Source organism: Barbus barbus (genome assembly GCF_936440315.1).
Source record: "Barbus barbus genome assembly, chromosome: 3".
Taxonomy (NCBI): domain Eukaryota; kingdom Metazoa; phylum Chordata; class Actinopteri; order Cypriniformes; family Cyprinidae; genus Barbus; species Barbus barbus.
In genome coordinates, this window is record NC_136731.1 from 37828445 (window position 1) to 37847262 (window position 18818).

At 36.9% G+C, this 18818-nt stretch overlaps 1 protein-coding gene across 1 annotated transcript; it reads left to right on the forward strand.

Moving 5' to 3' along the window:
* The first annotated feature begins 6863 nt into the window (after nucleotides 1–6863).
* Nucleotides 6864–16899, forward strand: LOC306853419 (integrin beta-3-like). The gene is made up of 15 exons (XM_079390812.1): nucleotides 6864–7099; nucleotides 7968–8053; nucleotides 8166–8367; nucleotides 8862–9114; nucleotides 9216–9378; nucleotides 9600–9761; nucleotides 10100–10195; nucleotides 10310–10399; nucleotides 10582–10716; nucleotides 12151–12580; nucleotides 13857–14079; nucleotides 14241–14338; nucleotides 14986–15105; nucleotides 15327–15493; nucleotides 15821–16899. The coding sequence occupies exons 1-15, from the start codon at nucleotides 6940–6942 to the stop codon at nucleotides 15884–15886; spliced, it is 2451 nt and encodes an 816-aa protein (XP_079246938.1). The 5' UTR covers nucleotides 6864–6939; the 3' UTR covers nucleotides 15887–16899.
* Nucleotides 16900–18818: the final 1919 nt, after the last annotated feature.

Sequence of the window (18818 nt, forward strand, 5' to 3'; positions counted from 1 at the left end):
GGCCTTGTCTCTAGAGAAACCAGATGTCAGTTTAATCTTCTCAGACCCTAATTATGTTCAAATAGCCACAATTGTTTTAAAATATTTTATCCTACCATGCTTTATTTCTACTCTAAATGCAACCACAAAAAAAAAAAAAAAAAAAAACATTGCTTGTCTACACAGTAAAAATCAATCAGTGCTGTCCAGTGCTGTGTTGGACCTCAGTTATATTCACTGTATGGTCAAAATAATACTGCAGCATTCTTCAAAATATCTTATTTTGTTTTCTGCAGAAAAAGAAAGTCATACAGATTTTGAATGACATAAGGGTGGGTAAATAATTTAGTTTTGAGTGAACTATCCCTTTAAGATGTACACTGCAAAGCTAATAAACATTTCTGGTTTGATAGTTGAAAATAGCTTTTGATGGTGTAAAGTTACAACCAGAACGTTGGGACGTTTTTTAAATTTGAATAAAATGAAAACTAAAAGACTTTCAAATCACATGAGCCAATATTTTATTCACAATAGAACACCAAGAACATAACAAATGTTTAAACTGAGAAATTTTACACTTTTATCCACTAAATGAGCTTAAATTTGATGCCTGCTACAGGTCTCAAAAGTTGGCACGGGGGCAACAAAGGGCTGAAAAAGCAAGAAATTTTGAAAAGATTCAGCTGGGAGAACATCTAGCAACTAAAGTTAATTGACATCAGGTCTGTAACATGAATAGCTATAAAAGGGATGTCTTAGAGAGGCAGAGTCTCTCAGAAGTAAAGATGGGCAGAGACTCTCCAATCTGTGAAAAAGTGCGTAAAAAGATTGTGGAATACTTTAAAAACAACGTTCCTCAACGTCAAATTGCAAAGGCTTTGCAAATCTCATCATCTACAGTACATAACATCATTAAAAGATTCAGAGAAACTGGAGAAATCTCTGTGCGTAAGGGACAAGGCCGAAGACCTTTGTTGGATGCCCGTGGTCTTCGGGCCCTCAGACGACACTGCATCACTCATCAGCATGATTCTGTCATTGACATTACTAAATGGGCCCAGGAATACTTCCAGAAACCACTGTCGGTAAACACAATCCTCCGTGCCATCTGCAGATGCATGTTTACAATGGTGTAGCATCTCCTCTTCTTTTCAAAACAGTTTGAAGACATCTGGGCATCGAGGTTATGAGTTTCTGGAGTATTGGTGTTGGAATTTGGTCCCATTCTTGCCTGATATAGGTTTCCAGCTGCTGAAGAGTTTACAAATTGTAAAATTTCTCAGTATAAACATTTGTTATGCTATCTATGTTCTATTGTGAATAAAATATTGTCTCATGTGATTTGAAATTCTTTTAGTTTTCATTTTTATTCAAATTTAAAAAAACGTCCCAGCATTTCCGGAATTCGGGTTGTAATATGAAATAAATATTAAAGATTAAGTAAATATATTCTGCAATATTTCATTATATTTTGATTAAACCAGCTAATATAGATGTTATATGAAGCTATTTTAGGTGACATAGCAAAATATTCTTATAGTGACAGCATACCTCTTTTGCATAAATTGAGACCCACAATCTATCACGATGAAAATCATTCACAACTAAGTGTATGTCTTGTATAAGACATTTAACTCCACAGTATGATATTGACTTGTTATGCTGTATTATTAGCCTTATTTTGGTAGCTTTATGAGTACTTTAACCATACTGTATCACATTTACTACATGAATTTCTAAGGCATCTAAATGATCAACGCGATCAAAACTGCTGAAAAACTTGCTGTATACAATCTCCTATACATGCCTTCTGTCATCTGATCAATTTTATACTTTTTTAACAAATAAAAGGCCTTGCTTTGGTACACATATTTTTGCTGTGAAATAATTTTTACTGATCTTAAAATCATGTTAAAATATGAGTATCAAAATCTCTCAGTTATCATCGTGTTGCATTGCATTGCCCCCCCACAATAAAAAACTACAGAGCTTTATTCATAAAAGTAATCATTCAAATATAATCCTAAAACATATTCTTGGGAGATATAGATCGAAATCTGATATTTTCATACATTTTATGTAAGTAGTCTGCTATCATCACATTACATAAGTTTGCTTAGTTTGGGCCTCTGAATAAAGAATTTTTTGATAAACTCATGCTATATGAGCCATAAAATCTGGATGCATTAAGGCCTATATACTCAGCAAAAAACTATGCAGTTTGAAATTTTTTTTTTTAAATGTTTTGTCTAAAGCTTTAATAAACTGTTCATTTAAAAAAATTTGGTAACACTTAATGTGTTCATTTGTTAACAATGTATTAACTATGAATAAACAATGAACAATGCATTTATTACACTACTTATTAATCGTTGTTAATGTTAGTTAATGAAAATACAGTTGTTCATTAGTTATTCATGTTAGTTCACAGTGCATTAACTAATGTTAACAAACACAACTTGTGATTTTAATAATGTTGTTAATTTGTAGTTAATGTTTACTAATGTTGTTAACTAATGTTAACTAATGAACCTTATTGTAAAGTTTTACCAAAAAATCTTACTGTTATTTCAAATGTATGTCATGCTTCAGTTCCAATTTATTTTAATTTTTTTGCACTTGGCTTCACTTCAGAAATGCTACAAAAAGCTATGTCCATTGGAAAAAACGCTGGGTCTGAACCGGTCAAGGTGAGTTTGAATGTCTTCCAAAAGCACTTCACTCTAAAAATCACAGAGTTGCGCCCAGTTCAAGGCATGAGCTTCTGGTGATTTGGGTTGACATTTTTGACCACTGGATCAAATCCCATTGATGAGAACATCCTCTCGAGCTCTGCTGACAGAGAACGGTCTCCCTGGCGACATGCAGGCTGATGGCGCGCGCTCTCACTCCCGGCCCCCACCTCCTTCACATGAACCAGGCGCGTAAACGACACCTGCGCGCAACTCTCAGCTGAGCTGCATTTGCTTTGGAAGTGCCTTGAGCGCTGACCGTGCTTATAAAGACTTCTTTTTGACTGAGAACGCAACAGAATCAAGCACTTTTTATCCAGGTTGCGTGTAAACTGATGGTATGAACACCACAAATGATTTTAGGAGATACTTTTATTAGTTTCCCTCCTCGTGAAACTTGACTCAACAGGCAGTTGCAGTTGAGGCTCGACTGTCGTCAGTTCCAGTGCTCCGCGTCTCCGCTCAGGATGAACGGAACGTTTTTTAACCACACGGTGTTTACGCACGGCGTTTTGCTCAACCGCAGTCAAGAACTGGCGGGGACACTAGTTGATTGCTGCACGGGGAACGGGAGCGAGGTGACCGCAAACGACGGCGGCGGGTCTTTAGTTCTCGCTCAGGACGAGCGCAAGCTGTTCGTTACGCGCGTGGTGCAGATCGCGGTGCTGTGCGTTCTTTCGCTCACGGTGATGTTCGGGATCTTCTTTCTCGGTTGCAACCTCATGATCAAGTCCGAAAGTATGATCAACTTCCTGGTCAAGGACCGGAGACCATCCAAAGACGTGGAGGCGGTGATGATCGGACTGAGTTAGCCGCGGCCGGGTGTCACCTGTAACCGGCTGCAGGTCCGAGTGACACCTCAGATTGGGAGCAACTGAGATATGCAACTTAACATTTTCACTCCCTTTCTGTTCTGAAAAGAAAAGGCGGTGTGGATGGACTGAAGCAAAGATGGCATATACAGCTGCACGTTTAAGAAATGAGAATGTATTTATTCATGTTTACGTAGCTTTTTGTACTTGAGGTCATTTTTGCTTGTGATTTTTTTACAGTAAAGTGTTTACACGTTTTTACCTCAGAAAAAAAATCTAAGTATGAATTTATTGCATTATGTTTGTTAAAGTTATTATACGCTACCTTACAAATTACTTTACGAAATTAACCATGTTTTTATTGTAGTTAAAGTGTAGTAACCATGTTTTTTTTTTTTTTTTTTGGTGTATTGATTACCATTTGTATAACCACAGCTTTACTACAAATACCATGGATAAACTATGGTTAGTGTAGCAAACCCATGGTTAATTTTGTGGTTATGCATGGTTTAATTACAGTAACCATGTTTTTTTTTTTTGTTTTTGTTTTTATTTGTAGTAAAACCATGGTTACCCAGACAGCAACATAGTGTTGGCCCAGATCCGGCCCACATCTGACCGGTGTGAAATCCATGTGGGCCAGATATGGGTCGGACCGACACTTGTTGCTGTCTGGGTAGCCTAATCTTCGTAAAGGGCAAATTGTAGCCTATTTGCTGCAACTATTCTAAAACGGTTATCTAAAATACTTTTCACATTTTTAATAACAAAGTTATAAACAACAACATATGCTTTTTCGAGGGACCCACGCACAAAATTGTAATTAATGGAAAGCGTATGAGCAACTTGTTTGCCAGCCAAATGTAGCAACGATAAAATAAACGCTCTAACTTTTATTATTAGTCTACTGAAAAACCTGTTGAAACCTATACATGCTTGCATGAAAAAAAATTTACATTTACTAAGACCCTGCCAGTCTTTTGTTTTGACTCCCTTTTGGTGGAGGGGGTTCAAGCCTTATTATTCAAGATACTCTGATTTCCTCAAACCCACTATCCTGGTTTGTACTAGACAATCACTTTCAAAAGCATGTTGTTTTGTGAACTGTGACTTTTGCACCTTGAATTGCAGGTGTTTTGAATTTAAAGATGTCAAAATGTATTTGTCTTCAAGTTTAACTTGTGGCCGAGAGCACGTGACGGGGGGAGATGTTCATCTAGTGGGGCACTTGCACGTTTTCAAACACCGGCTGACGTCTCTCCCTCTGCATGCGCGGTGCTCGGTGTGTCAGGCACTTTCTACATAAAGACCTCAATGCTGCATGGACTATTTTGTAAACTGTATTGACTTGCAAACTTGAAGTTGTGCAGCATGCTTTAAATAAAATTGTTAAAACATTGCATTGCATTTGTTTATCTTTAAAGGTCAGACGTTCAGTTCAGAACAGAAATATGTGGCTAATTCAAATTTTAAAACAGTCCATAAAAAGGTTGCATACATAGGCCTCTATAATATATTATGGTATGACATAGCCTATTATGGTTAAATGCATATCTTGCATATTTGCGTCTACATGCATCATCTTCAGTAAGTTTTTGTTTTTCAGTGATGCACTGTTATTTGTGGGAATCCTTTTTTCTCTTCATTTATAATTATGAATTGAACACAGTCGGGCATTAAGAAAACTATTATTTAAAAAAAAAAGTAGCATAACATTTTTCTTTTGACTCTGCTTTGATGAGAAAAATGAGAAAAAAATATTCTTTGATCATAACTTATTTAAAACAATAATGATCATGCTGCATGCAAAATGCATCTCACCATCTAAGACTTGCTGTTTTTAACGCCTTTCACAAGAGATGTAAACAAGTCAAACTAAAGTCACTATATAAATATAATCAAATTTTTGTGTAGTGATAATTTTACACATTTCCATTTTAAAGATTAGTCTGGTAACACTTTAGAATAGGGAACACTTATTAACTATTAACTATGACTTTTCACTCAATAAACTCCTAATTTGCTTCTTATTTTATAGTAAAATAATTATTTTATAGTATTGCTGCTTATTAATAGTAAGGTAGTTGTTAAGGTATTCGGTAGGATTAGGGATGTAGAATTAGGCATTAATATGTGCTTAATTACAACTAATAAATGGCTAATATTCTATTAATATGTATGCTAATTAGCAACTAAGAGACCCTAAAATAAAGTGTTACCATTAGTCTTAACTGCTCTCTTATTCATTTGGCTTAATATACACACACAGATACAGGTGAGGGCCACATAACGATTGATACACAACGTTACACATTGTAAATATAAAGCAATGTCTACAACTGTTTAACAAGGAAAGGTGAAGGATGGAAAACAGGAAGGGGGAAATGTGAGAAAGGCATATAGCATTATATTTCTGTAGAGGATATCTGAGTATGGTCTCAGACTTCTGTCTCCTGCTCAGCTCTGAGATGTGATTTTTACTGCCCTCTTATCCTTTCCTCCATTTCAACTTCTTTTAATGGACTGTAAAAATGGAGATAAGTAGAGAGATGGAAAGAGAGAGATGATTAGAGGGAGATTCACAGAGCTAACCTGTTTCATAAAATTGTACAAGCAGTGAATCAGCTTTGCAGTGTCAGCCCTGGATGCTTATTAAAAAAATTCAGGAGCATGCGCACATGAATTAGTGCACAAATTGAAAACATCTGTATGATTATTTTTTTGACTCTTTCTTTTACATATATTTTTGTCATTTTTGAAGTGTGAATTAGATTTTTGCACTGTGGCTTTATTTTTAAACACAGTATGCAGCTCTTTTACATATTTTATTATTTTTTTAATGCCTCCATTTACTGTTTTATTGGACAAGTTATGAGCTAAAATTATGCAAGGACTTGATTTTCAGTAAAATATTCATCTCATGCAGGAGTAAAATACAAAAAAATTGCTGCAGTAAGCATATACTTGATGGAGGTGAAATGCTTTTGCATTAATATGACCACTAGATGGTACCAAACACCTGGTTCAACTTCAATATAAATATAAGCTTAATAAATGGTTGAATAAATAAAACGAACAAATGGAATACACAGGGGAAAATAAACTATATGGCCTAAATAATAGTAAATACCCAATATTTAATAGGCCGTTTTGCTAAAAATTGTGATTTTTTCTGATGATTCTCTGTAAGACAGTGACTTGTGTGAAAACAGTGGAAGCTGTTGAATAAAAGAACTTATTGAATACAATACTGCGCCTTTATCTGCACGCGCACGTAAAATGTAGGCGCCCAAAGCTGTCATTCGGTGTTCATTTGTTGAGTTTTAACTTGCCCGTGGTTACACATTTCCTTGTGTCTTGATGAAACAGATTGCGCTTGCAAAAAAGGTGAAACACGTTAGGTGATCTGTCCTTACATGTCCCAGAATGGCAGTTTCCACTCCCAGTTTGTGCATCAGAGAATCAGAGTCAAAACAGAGCTTCTAAGGCAGGGGGCTACTGTTGGATCTATTAAAATGGGACTGAATTTGATAGAAGTTTGGGTGCCAGTTTTACTTCTAGTTTCCATAGCTGCAGGTAAGTTTGCCTTTTATTATTGTTTGTTTAGTTAATGACTCAAAAATGAGAAGAATGTGTGTCTGCTGCTGTTGCAAACATTTTTTTATTTCCTGCATTTGATCACTCTGTAGCTTGATTCAACACACTTGAGAGGCTGTAAAAATAGAACCTTAAAGAAATTTAGGTGTACTTAACTACTATGTACTTACATTTAAATTAATCATTTGATACAATGCACTTATTGTGTACTTACATTGTACTTAAATTTTGAAAAATCTGTTGACCTTATCCCACCTCAACAGCAGCAGGAGTGTTATGCAATACAATATGATTACAATAAGTACATTGTATTTATTTTTTGATGTAAGTACATCATAGTTAAAGCCACCTAATATGTGACCCTGGGCCACAAAACCAGTCTTGAGTCGCTGGGGTATATTTGTAGCAATAGCCATAAATGCATTGTATGGGTCAAAATTATCCATTTATCTTTTATGCCAAAAAATAGGATATTAAGTAAAGATCATGTTCCATTAAGATATTTTGTAAATTTCTTACCGTAAATATATGAAAATTTAATTTTTGATTAGTAATATGCATTGCTAAGAACTTCATTTGGACAACTTTAAAGGCGATTTTCTCAATATTTGGATTTTTTTGCACCCTCAGATTCCAGATTTTCAAATAGTTGTATCTCAGCCAAATATAGTCCGATCCTAACAAACCATACATCAATGGAAAGCTTATTTATGCATTTATTAACTCTCAATTTGGAAAATTGACACATAAGACTGGTTTTGTGGTCCAGGGTCACATATAAAGTGGGACCGAAATTTCTAGAGTAGAAAGAAACCACTTCTGAATTTAACGATGGTCTTGTTTCTAGGCTCTAACATTTGCACTTCCAGAGGAGTGAGTACCTGTAAAGAATGTTTGTCGATACATCCGACCTGTGCCTGGTGCTCTCAGGAGGTAAAAAACAAAATTACATCCACATATATGACTAAACATTCCTGCACAGACGCCCAAATGGCTGCTTGAAATGCTTCCCTCTGATTGTTATCAATGTATGTGTATCTGTCAGATCTTTGGAAAGGGAGGCTCGAGTTTGTCCCGTTGTGATCTCAGAGACAGTCTCATTCAGTCTGGTTGTGGCGTGAAGTTTATTGAGTTTCCATTAAGCAGCATGAGGATACTAGAGGACATACCCTTGAGCGACAAGGCAGGGGGTTCAGATGATATCACTCAGATCCAACCACAAAAAATCCACCTGACCCTCAGGCCAGGTATGTTATTAAAACAAACCATTATATTTCACAAACTATATTTACCAGTGCAATCCAATTACATATTTCTCATTGCACAGTTTAGGAAATATTCAATTTCTTTTCTTTTCTTTTCATTAATATATAATATATATTATATATTAACGAAAAGAAAAGAAAAAAAGGGGAAAATTTCTAGAGGTGAAATAATATTATATTAATATATAATATTATTTCACCTCTTCAAATTTTTCTCTTTTTTTGCAGCATGTTATTACTTGTTTCAAATCCCAAGGTCTGCTTATAAACTGTTTATGAACACATAAGAGTAGGAAAAGTCATGAAGTTTTAAACCTGAAGTTGAAATGTTAAGTGTTGCTTGAGCTAGTAAGTCTCTGACAGATCTTGTTCTCAAAAATCCCATGTTAATTTCTGCCAAAAGAAATCAAAAAGCTGAGTTTTGTCTTCAAATTTAAAAAGTTCTAACCCTTTCTTCTGTCACATTTCTCTTCAAGACGATTCAAAGAAATTCACTGTCACTGTGAAGCAAGTAGCTGATTACCCAGTTGATCTGTACTACCTGATGGACATGACCAATACCATGAAGGACGACCTGCAGAAGCTTTATACACTGGGCAATGGACTGGCCAGTGCTTTACGGGGCGTCACCAGCAATCTGCGCATGGGATTTGGAGCTTTTGTAGACAAACCACTCTCACCTTACATGTACATTTACTCTGAAGAAGTCATCCAGAATCCTTGTTATAAGTAAGCCCTGATTCATTTCACATTAGAAAAGCACATGACAAACAGAGTGAGTGACTAAGTTTAGTGGTTTCTGTCTCCCTGCTGTGCTCTGACTGCTGTAGGTTTCCTGAACCCTGCCCACCGCAGTTCGGCTATCGTAACGTGCTGTCTCTGACAGAGCAGGTAGAGCGCTTCACAGAGGAAGTGAAGAAGCAGAAAGTGTCCAGAAACAGAGATGCCCCTGAGGGTGGATTTGATGCTATCATGCAAGCAGTAGTATGCAAGGTGACACAAAATGCACAGACGAAGTGAAACTCACAAACAATCTGAGTAAAGCTGTTCTGTTAATAGTCCCAAATCCTGAAGAGAATTTTAATTTTTGAGCTAAATTTACATTATCTATTGGGGAAAAAAGTCATTAACCTTAGGATATTCTAGAGGGAACATTCGCCTTTTGTGTTTGTTCTCTTTACCTTTGTGTATGACATCCTTTCTCTTTCTTCCAGGACAAAATTGGATGGAGGCCTGATGCATCTCATTTGCTGATCTTCACAAGTGATGACAGAAGTCATTTGGCCTTGGATGCCAGGCTGGCTGGAATCGTTCAGCCCCATGATGGAGAGTGCCATATCAACGGCAACAATGAATATGACAAGTCCACTATCCTGGTCAGCCAAACCATCAAACCAAAAATCTCTCTCTCTTATGCAGCACTGTTGTTTTCCACATAGCTAATAATAGGAAATGTTTCTGGAGAAGAAAATTAACATATAATAATTACTTCTGAAGGTTAATGTGACAGATTGACCATCACAGAAATACATTTGAAATTTTAAAATATATTAAAATATATGAAACTAGAAATGTATTATTTTTATATTTCACAAAATAATGTTTTAGTCTATTTTTTTAATCATAAATGCAGCCTTGGAGAGCATTCTTTTGAAACATTAAAAAACACAGATGGCTAATTTGGCAATACATTAATTTTTAAGTGTATTTGTAGGACTATCCTTCACTTGGTATGATCACGGACAAATTATCTGAGAATAACATCAACCTCATCTTTGCTGTAACCAGTTCTATGGTGCAACTGTATCGTGTGAGTTTCTATGTTTTTGTCAAACACATACAGTATGTACAATATGTCTCTGTCTGTAATGCAGACATTCATATATGTTTATGGGGTGTTGTCATGTTTCCTGTATTCTTACAGAACTACAGCGAGCTGATTCCTGGCTCTGCGGTCGAAACGCTCTCTAGAGACTCTGGAAATGTTGTGCAACTCATTCTGGATGCATATACCGTAAGTCACTTTGCCAGGAATTAATACAGCCTCTGAGTTGTGAGAACTTGTTGGTTAGGATGGCTGTGTTTGCTTTTTTAATTTGAGATATTTTACCATTTCAGTCTAGTAGGGCTTAAATTCAAATAAAGAGAGAATTCAGAGAGGCTGACCTTTGATCTCTGCGCCATTTGTTTTTGTAGAAGATCAGGTCTAAGGTTGAGCTGGAGCTGCTGGGTCTGCCAGATGAGTTATCTCTGTTCATCAACGCAACATGTCTGGGTGGAGAGGTCATTGCTGGTGTCAAGTCCTGTGCTGGACTCAAAATTGGAGATATGGTCAGCACTTGGTGCACACACTAGAAAAATGAATTTTTGCTTATTGTTCAGTTTACTCAATTAAAATAAGCTACGGCTACACAATTGCTGAACATTTTATCACAATTTTATTGTGTTCAATCTACTTAGACGTAAAACTTGTATATGTAAAGCTTACTGAATTAATTTGTGTTGGGATTATTGTTTTTGTTGCACTGGATTTTAGTTCACTGCATGCTTTGCATAGGACTGAAATGATAGTGTTAATGCTGTAATTAAGTGTTATTTTCTGAATTCTTTTTTTAGCAAAGGCAAAGACCTTTTATGTTTAGTTATGTTGGATATTTAAAAGAGTTTGTGCTGAAGTGTAGCGCTTGTTTTACAGGGAATACTTTTACATTTGGAAGATGCTTTTATTCAAAGCTATGTACAGAGGTGGCCAATATTGTTAGAACACCTGACAGATCTGAAACTATTGATCTTTTTTTGCCTTTAAAACATGATTTCATTTTCATAATGTTCATGAAACATGCAGATGGTTGCTTTTAGCACAACAAATATCAGATGAAGTGAGTTGTACTGTTTTTATTCACTTTTAACTTTAATATTTGGTATGTCCACCTCTTTCAGCAATTACAGCAGCGCATCTCTCTGGCATAGGGTAAATATTTGTGACCATGGACCACAAGACATCCGAAAAATCATCCGAAAGCTGAATAAATAAGCTTTCCATTGATGTATGGTTTGTTAGGATCGGACAATATTTGGCCGAGATACAACTATTTAAAATCTGAAATCTGAGAGTGGAAAAAAATCTAAATATAGAGAAAATCACCTTTAAATTTGTCCAAATGAAGTCCTTAGCAATGCATATTACTGATCAAAAATGAAGTTTTGATATATTTACAGTAGGAAATTTACAAAATATCTTCATGGAACATGGAACATGATTTTTGGCATAAAAGAAAAATAGATCATTTTGACCCATACCTTGTATTTTTGGCTATTGCTACAAATATACCCTAGCGACTTAAGACTGGTTTTGTGGTCCAGGGTCACATATTTCCTAACAACGACAGCACTAATGTGATCCCATGCCTTCTGCAACTCAAGCCAAAGGCTTTCCTTTGAATGTACAACAGATCTGTCCAGTTTATTTTCCAACTCGCCCCAAATTTGCTCAATGGGGTTGAGGTCTGGACTTTGAGGGGCCAGTCCATCATTTTCAATGATCCAGCAGATTCCTTCTGTCACAGTTAGTTCCGGCAGTAGTTCGTTTTATGGATATTCTAATGGCCAATTCAACAAAAACAACTGAAACCTCTTAAATATGCCAAGTGTTCTAGTAATTTTGGCCTTCACTGTACATTGCATTCCATCTATTACATTTATATATCATGTATTCCCTGGGAATCGAACCCATAACCTCTTTTCCGTTACATTACTCTTCCATAGGTTTCATTTAACATTGAGGCAAAACTTCACGGCTGCCCCAAAGAGAAGAGCCGGACCTTCACGGTGAAGCCAATGGGCTTTAAAGACACCCTCCAGGTGACTGTGGACTTTGCTTGTGAATGCAACTGTCAGCAGTCCTCCGAGCCCACCAGCCCGTCATGTCACCACGGGAATGGTACCCTGGAGTGCGGCGTGTGCCTGTGTGACCCGGGCCGACTGGGCTCTCGCTGTGAGTGCTCCGAGGGTGAATATAATCCCACCCAACAAGATAGATGCAGCCCCAACCCAGAAGCGCCGGTTTGTAGTGGGCACGGAGACTGTGTGTGTGGCCAGTGTGCCTGTCGCTCCAGTGATTTTGGGAAGGTTTGGGGCCCGTACTGTGAATGTGACGACTTCAGCTGCCTCCGTTCCAAAGGACAAATATGTTCAGGTGAGGTTAGACATGCCTTGACTCATTGTATCAGAAAAAACGTTGTGTGTTTGTGAGGATTACACACAGCTTTTTGTTCTTGCCTCATAACATGGACAGTGTTTCACCTTATTAGGCAGTTTTATCCAGATTTAGAACCAAGCAGCAGTCTGACTCAGATGTGCTTGATTTAGTAGAGGATCTTCAGTTTTACGTGTCTGTGCACATTACCTGCTTAGCCTGAAACCTGAGTCCGGTTGCTCATGTCGTCTTCTCTCTTCAGTTAAACAGCAAATTAAATGCGTAAAATTATATATTAGTTTGAAAAGTGAAATTTCAGTAGACTGTTGGATAGGTATTGCTGTTTAACTGCCTTGTGAAAATTGTTTTCTTACACAATATCTTATTATCTTAGAGTTAGTGGGTGGGTGTTTCATCTAACAAGAATCAGCAAGTATAGCCCCTGGGTATAAATAACATAAAACATACGCACAGTAAAATACACACACACACACACACACACACAGTAGAAAAAACAGATTGAAATCCTCTGGTTATGCTGTATTCTGTGTCTTGAAATGAATGACTTTGCTTGGGAAATGTTGATGTTTAATTCTTGCTTTAGTAACAAACATTAAGTATTAACCATGTTGTATTTCATCAACCGTTTTTCATAATTCATCTGAATTGACACACTTACTATGGAAAAATTGTAAAGTATGTATTTTCATTCACTATTGTTGAAAATTTCAGGTAAGTTTTTTTTAAAGAAACAGATACTTTAATTAGCTTGGATGGACGCATTAAATTGACCAAAAGTAACAGTAAAAACATTTATTATATTACAAAAATTAAAATACTTTAATAACATTATATTTATCAGAGAATAATAAAAACGTATTTTCCACAGACATATTAAGCAGCATAACTGTTTTCAACAAGGATCATGTGATACTGAAGACTGTAATGGCTGCTAAAAGATTTTACGAATGTTTATAGCCTTCATTTTGTGCCAAATCTTTTCCTCCTCTAGCTGGCAGCTCTCAAATGTATTTTTCCATGATGCATATTTGCAAAGGTTAACAGTGAACTTAAATTCTGTTCACACAAAGCTATTGTATGAATGTAGAAGTTGTAGTAGTTTTGTATAGTTATTATAAACAGAGCTGTGTGGTAGTTCTTCGAAAGTTCCTCCTTCAATGAAATTTTTTAAATGCTAATTTTGTCAGAACTTCATGAACACCATATTTTCCCATAGCTCATCAACAGCTATACATTTGTTTGATGTCTCCGTCAGGTAATGGCGAGTGCAACTGTGGCACCTGTCACTGTAGCCCCGGATGGTCCGGCGAGAGCTGTGACTGTTCGACCCGCACGGACTCCTGCATGGGGAGCGGAGGAATGCTGTGTAGTGGCCGTGGCCACTGTGTGTGTGGCGTCTGTGAGTGCACACAGCTAGGAGCCTATGGATCAACCTGTGAGAAGTGTCCCACCTGCCCAGACGCCTGCACCATCAAAAAGTGAGTGTGTATCTATCGATAGATCTATCTATCTATCTATCTGTCTATCTGTCTGTCTGTCTGTCTGTCTGTCTGTCTGTCTATAGCGAGAGAGAATAAGCATGTTTAGGTGCTTTTTCATATCTTAAGTGTTTAAAGTGGATTTATGTGTGTTTCTGCAGGGAGTGTGTGGAGTGTAAACATTATAAGAGAGGGGATCTATATGAGAAGAACTGCAATCACGTCTGCAGAGATGAGATTATGCTGGTGGATGAGCTGGGTAATCTCTACCTCCAACCAATCCATAATACATATCTCCCATCTGCAGTAGCCTATATAAATCCTTTTTAGGGTATACAGTACCGTTTAGATTTTTGGGGTGGTAATTTTTTTATGTTTTTAAAAGATATCTCCTATGCATTTATTTGATCAAAAATACAGTAAAAACAGTAATAAACATTTCTGTTTGAATAGGTTTTTAATTAAAAATGAAAAAAGTGACCAGTCTTCAGTGTCACATGATCCTTCAGACGCCCAAGAAACGTTTCTTATTATCATCGATGCTGAAAACAGTTGTGATGAAATGTTTTAAGGATTATTTGATGAATAGAAAGTTTAAAAGAACAGCATTTATTTGAAATACAATCTTTTGTAACATTATTAATGTCACTATTAACACATAAAACATAAATCCAACCCCACACTTTTGAATGGAAGTATATATTTCTAATCTATACCATCTGTACATCTTCTAAATGCAGAATAATACATCTCCAGGCCACAGACACATCTTAAATCTAATCTACAGTACATATTTGCAGTATATCCATTATTTACCAAAGGTTCACTTATTTATGAATATACACTATTATGTGACTATAGTTCTTCATGCAGCGTATTGAGTTAATTGTCATCTGTTCTCTCCAGTCTTTCATGAGAAGAACTCAGTGAACTGCAGCTATAAGGATGAGGACGACTGTGTCCAGAACTTCCAGTATTATGAGGACACCAGTGGAAAATCCTTCCTCTATCTTGTTAAAGAACCAGGTGAGAGGAGAGATGGGGCACAGAGACAATGTGTGACATGTAGCTGTCAAACATGGCTCATGCTGATAAACTCTCTGCGTCTGTGTGAGAGACAGGTAGATACTGGCTGTACTTCTGTTACAGTTAGTAGATACTGAAGAGTTGATTCAAATGGAAACTGAATGTAGAATATGAACTTTTCTTTAAGAATCAGTCTTTTGTCACTGCTGATTTATGTTCAGAGTGTCCCAAGGGTCCTGATGTCTTGGTGGTCGCTCTTTCGGTCGCCGGTGCGATCCTGCTGCTGGGACTGGCTGCGCTCTTGGTGTGGAAGCTTCTGATCTCCATTCATGACCGTCATGAATTTGCCAAGTTTGAGGAGGAAAAAGCCAGGGCTAAGTGGGAAGCGGTAAGACTCACATTCAGACTACTTGTGTGGTGCTAAACCAACCACATCCTTTTATGTCTTATCAGCATTTTAGTATTAGTCTTACTTTCTCTCAAACTGTTCAGCATGCACAGTCTAACCATTTTAATCTCAAGCAAAATGACTTGTAGAACACAGAGGTCCTATGTGATATGATTTTGATCAACATTCAAGATACATAACATCATTCAACACAATCTTGACACCGAGTGGTCAAAGTGGGAATTACAGATGTGCTGGTGTTTTTATTACTAATATATATGAGGTTTGCAGCACTGGTCATTAATGGAAATCTCCCTCATCTTTTAGGCTAATAATCCGCTCTACAAAGGAGCCACCAGCACCTTCCAAAACGTAGCATATCGTGGCAGTTAAGAATGACACCACTGCTTCTCTGCTTCTGTCAAGCACAACTACTGATCATCTCAACAGCACACGACTGGTTCACCCAGGCATATGACTATCTAGAACTGTGGTGACTAATGCAGAATATACCAAAATATTTTTAGAAATGTTCAAATATTTGGGGTCAGTGTGTGTGTGTGTTTTTTTGGGTTTTTTTTTTTAAAGAAATTAATACACTTATATACTTTGATTTTAAATATCTAAATTAAAATTACAAAATGTTCATTTTTTGGATGCTTTGGTAAGCATATGCATAAGAGACTTCTTTCAAAAACATAAAAAATCTTTCTGACCCAGAACTTTTGAACAGCAGTGTATATTTTGGCCTCTATTGTTGTAATGTAAATATTGTAATAACAAGAATATTCTTTAATTTTATAAGATGAGAAATGCAGAGCAGGATTAATAGGAGAGACGATTATAGTTACAGTGTCAACATGTTCAATGAGTCTTCAGTTACAATTTTTAAGAAACAAATTTTTTAATAAGTAAAGTTTTCCACTTACAGCACTGTTATTTTTACATTTTAATTTTCCTGATGATAGAATTATTTAACAACATCAGCAGTAAATGTTCTTTTATATGTGTTACACATAAAGTTGTTTATTTTTATTTTATTCATTATGAAACTTGACGATGCTGTTATGCTTTTGTCGGACTGGTGTGACTTTAAAATTGCTCTGTTCTTACTGTACATTCCTTTGCACTGCTGGTATTCACTTGCTGTATTTTAAAGCATTTTAAAACATGCATTCATATGTTATCATTTTATTTAAGGTGATGTGTGTAACTTTTCCCAGTATTAAAATTCTTTCTTGTATCTGCTCATTAATATACAGAGACAAAAATGTCATATCACTCACTATGGATTGTTTTAGGGAAACCTTTCTGAAAACGGTAATTATTATTGCTATTCCATTTGGTGGCACTATTGGTGGATAAAGTCACCTCTAATGAAACCTTGACATAAATCTCCCAATGACAATTTTTGTATAAATCCCATCAGATATCTCTGTAGAAACAGGGACAGATTCTACTTCCAGTTTGTTTATCTGTCTAACTTTTGCACTTGCCAGAAGATTGAGTGACGGGTGAAGGTTAAGGTTGTCTGTCGATCCATCTGACCTGTGCCTGGTCCTTTCAGGAGGTGATAAACACAAACAAACATGCCTGTAAGTGACTCACAGGAAATCTGCTTGTGTAAGACACTGCTGTGGTTGGACATCAAATTTGCTTCAGACGTAAAGGTATTAATAAGCTTATTTGTGTGTGTCTGATCTTCAGCCCATCTGCCTCTGACAAGCAAATGCAAATCATGGTTCACCGCTATGACTGCTGAAGGCTTCAGGAGGAAGTTAGATTTGTTTTCCCATGCCTCTGTTAGGTTAGTGTGAAGGAAGTACTGAAGCTGAGTCATAAATAGGAAGTTGTGGCCTAATGGTTAGAGAGTCGGACTTGTAATCCAAAGGTTGCGGGTTCGAGTCTCCGGCCAGCAGGAATTGTAGGTGGGGGGAGTGAATGTCCAGCGCTCTCTCCACCCTCAATACCACGACTGAGGTGCCCTTGAGCAAGGCACCGAACCCCCAACTGCTCCCCGGGCGCCGCAGCATAAATGGCTGCCCACTGCTCCGGGTGTGTGTTCACGGTGTGTGTGTGTTCACTGCTGTGTGTGTGCACGTTGGATGGGTTAAATGCAGAGCACGAATTCCGAATATGGGTCACCATACTTGGCTGAATGTCACTTCACTTCACTTCACTAAATGTCTTGTCTCGGGTGTGACTTGGCCACATAACGGAATGCAATAGAATGGAATAGATCAAATTATATAGAATTGTAAGCAATTACCTCTAACTTAGATGTTATGTTTCTAGCCTGTTTTGGCTATTACAAAGTGTTATTACAAAATATCTGCACTGCATAACAACCAACAACCACAAAGCCTAAATAATAATGATGTGTCAATTTTTAACTACTCTTTGATAATTAAAAGTGTCTCTTTGGAGTTTACAGAGGATCTTCTAGATGGGAGTAACTGTGCATGAGGCAACAATACCACACACTTTATTTGTAACCCATACAAACAGGTGGTGAGAAAAAGCATTTCAAAACTAAGACACAAATGATATCTTGTGCAACTCAAACCAGCAGCTCCTAATTACAGGGAAGCTGGTTTCTTTGAGAAACCACAACTGTTCCTACACGCAGCTGTTCTTCTGTGAGAGTCTGGTCATAACCGGATGTCAAAACACCAACGAATCCTCTGCAGTGAATGGATGCCATCAGAACGAGAGTTCAAAACTCGAGAACTGCGAAAGTCCAAAAGACTCCAATCCAACAGTTAATGTCTAGTGAAGTGAAAAAGCTGCTCTGTTGAGAAAAAAAATCTGTATATGCTGGTTAGGTATGTTTTGAAGCATGCCAGCTTGTTTGACCTACTTTAAGCTGGCCATGTGCTGGTTCTAAGCAACTAGATCCTCGCGACCAGCTTAAACCAGTTCAAACCAGCTACCATGCTTCAAAACATACCTAACCACCATATGCTGGTTTTTCAACAGTGTGCATGTTTATAAGAAACAAATACTCAAACAAATAAAATATGAGTCCTCTGAAATATTGATTTCTCCAGTGAAAAAGTTGTGTCTGAATCAGGAGAGAAATATGCACGGATCAAGCACTGTTTACAGGTGAAAACAGTCCAGAACAGTTCTAAACAATGTCTGTCGATTTTAATGTGAGAGTACAACTGTAGATGGACATTTTCACTAGAGGAAGCGTTATTATGTACTGTATCATGATTTAAATTTTGACCAGAAGCGATAGTTGAATATTAAATCCCTTAATTATGAATTTGTTTCTTACAAGCATGCTGCTTTTCATTGCATATTAACTGGATTCGTGGGG

Bases quoted from the DNA above. Each gene is read 5' to 3' on its own strand.
- LOC306853419 (XM_079390812.1), top strand. From the start codon at position 6,940: ATGTCCCAGAATGGCAGTTTCCACTCCCAGTTTGTGCATCAGAGAATC. The intron at 8,368-8,861 runs GTATGTTATTAA...TTTCTCTTCAAG, and splicing joins CCACCTGACCCTCAGGCCAG to ACGATTCAAAGAAATTCACT. The intron at 10,196-10,309 runs GTGAGTTTCTAT...GTATTCTTACAG, and splicing joins CTATGGTGCAACTGTATCGT to AACTACAGCGAGCTGATTCC.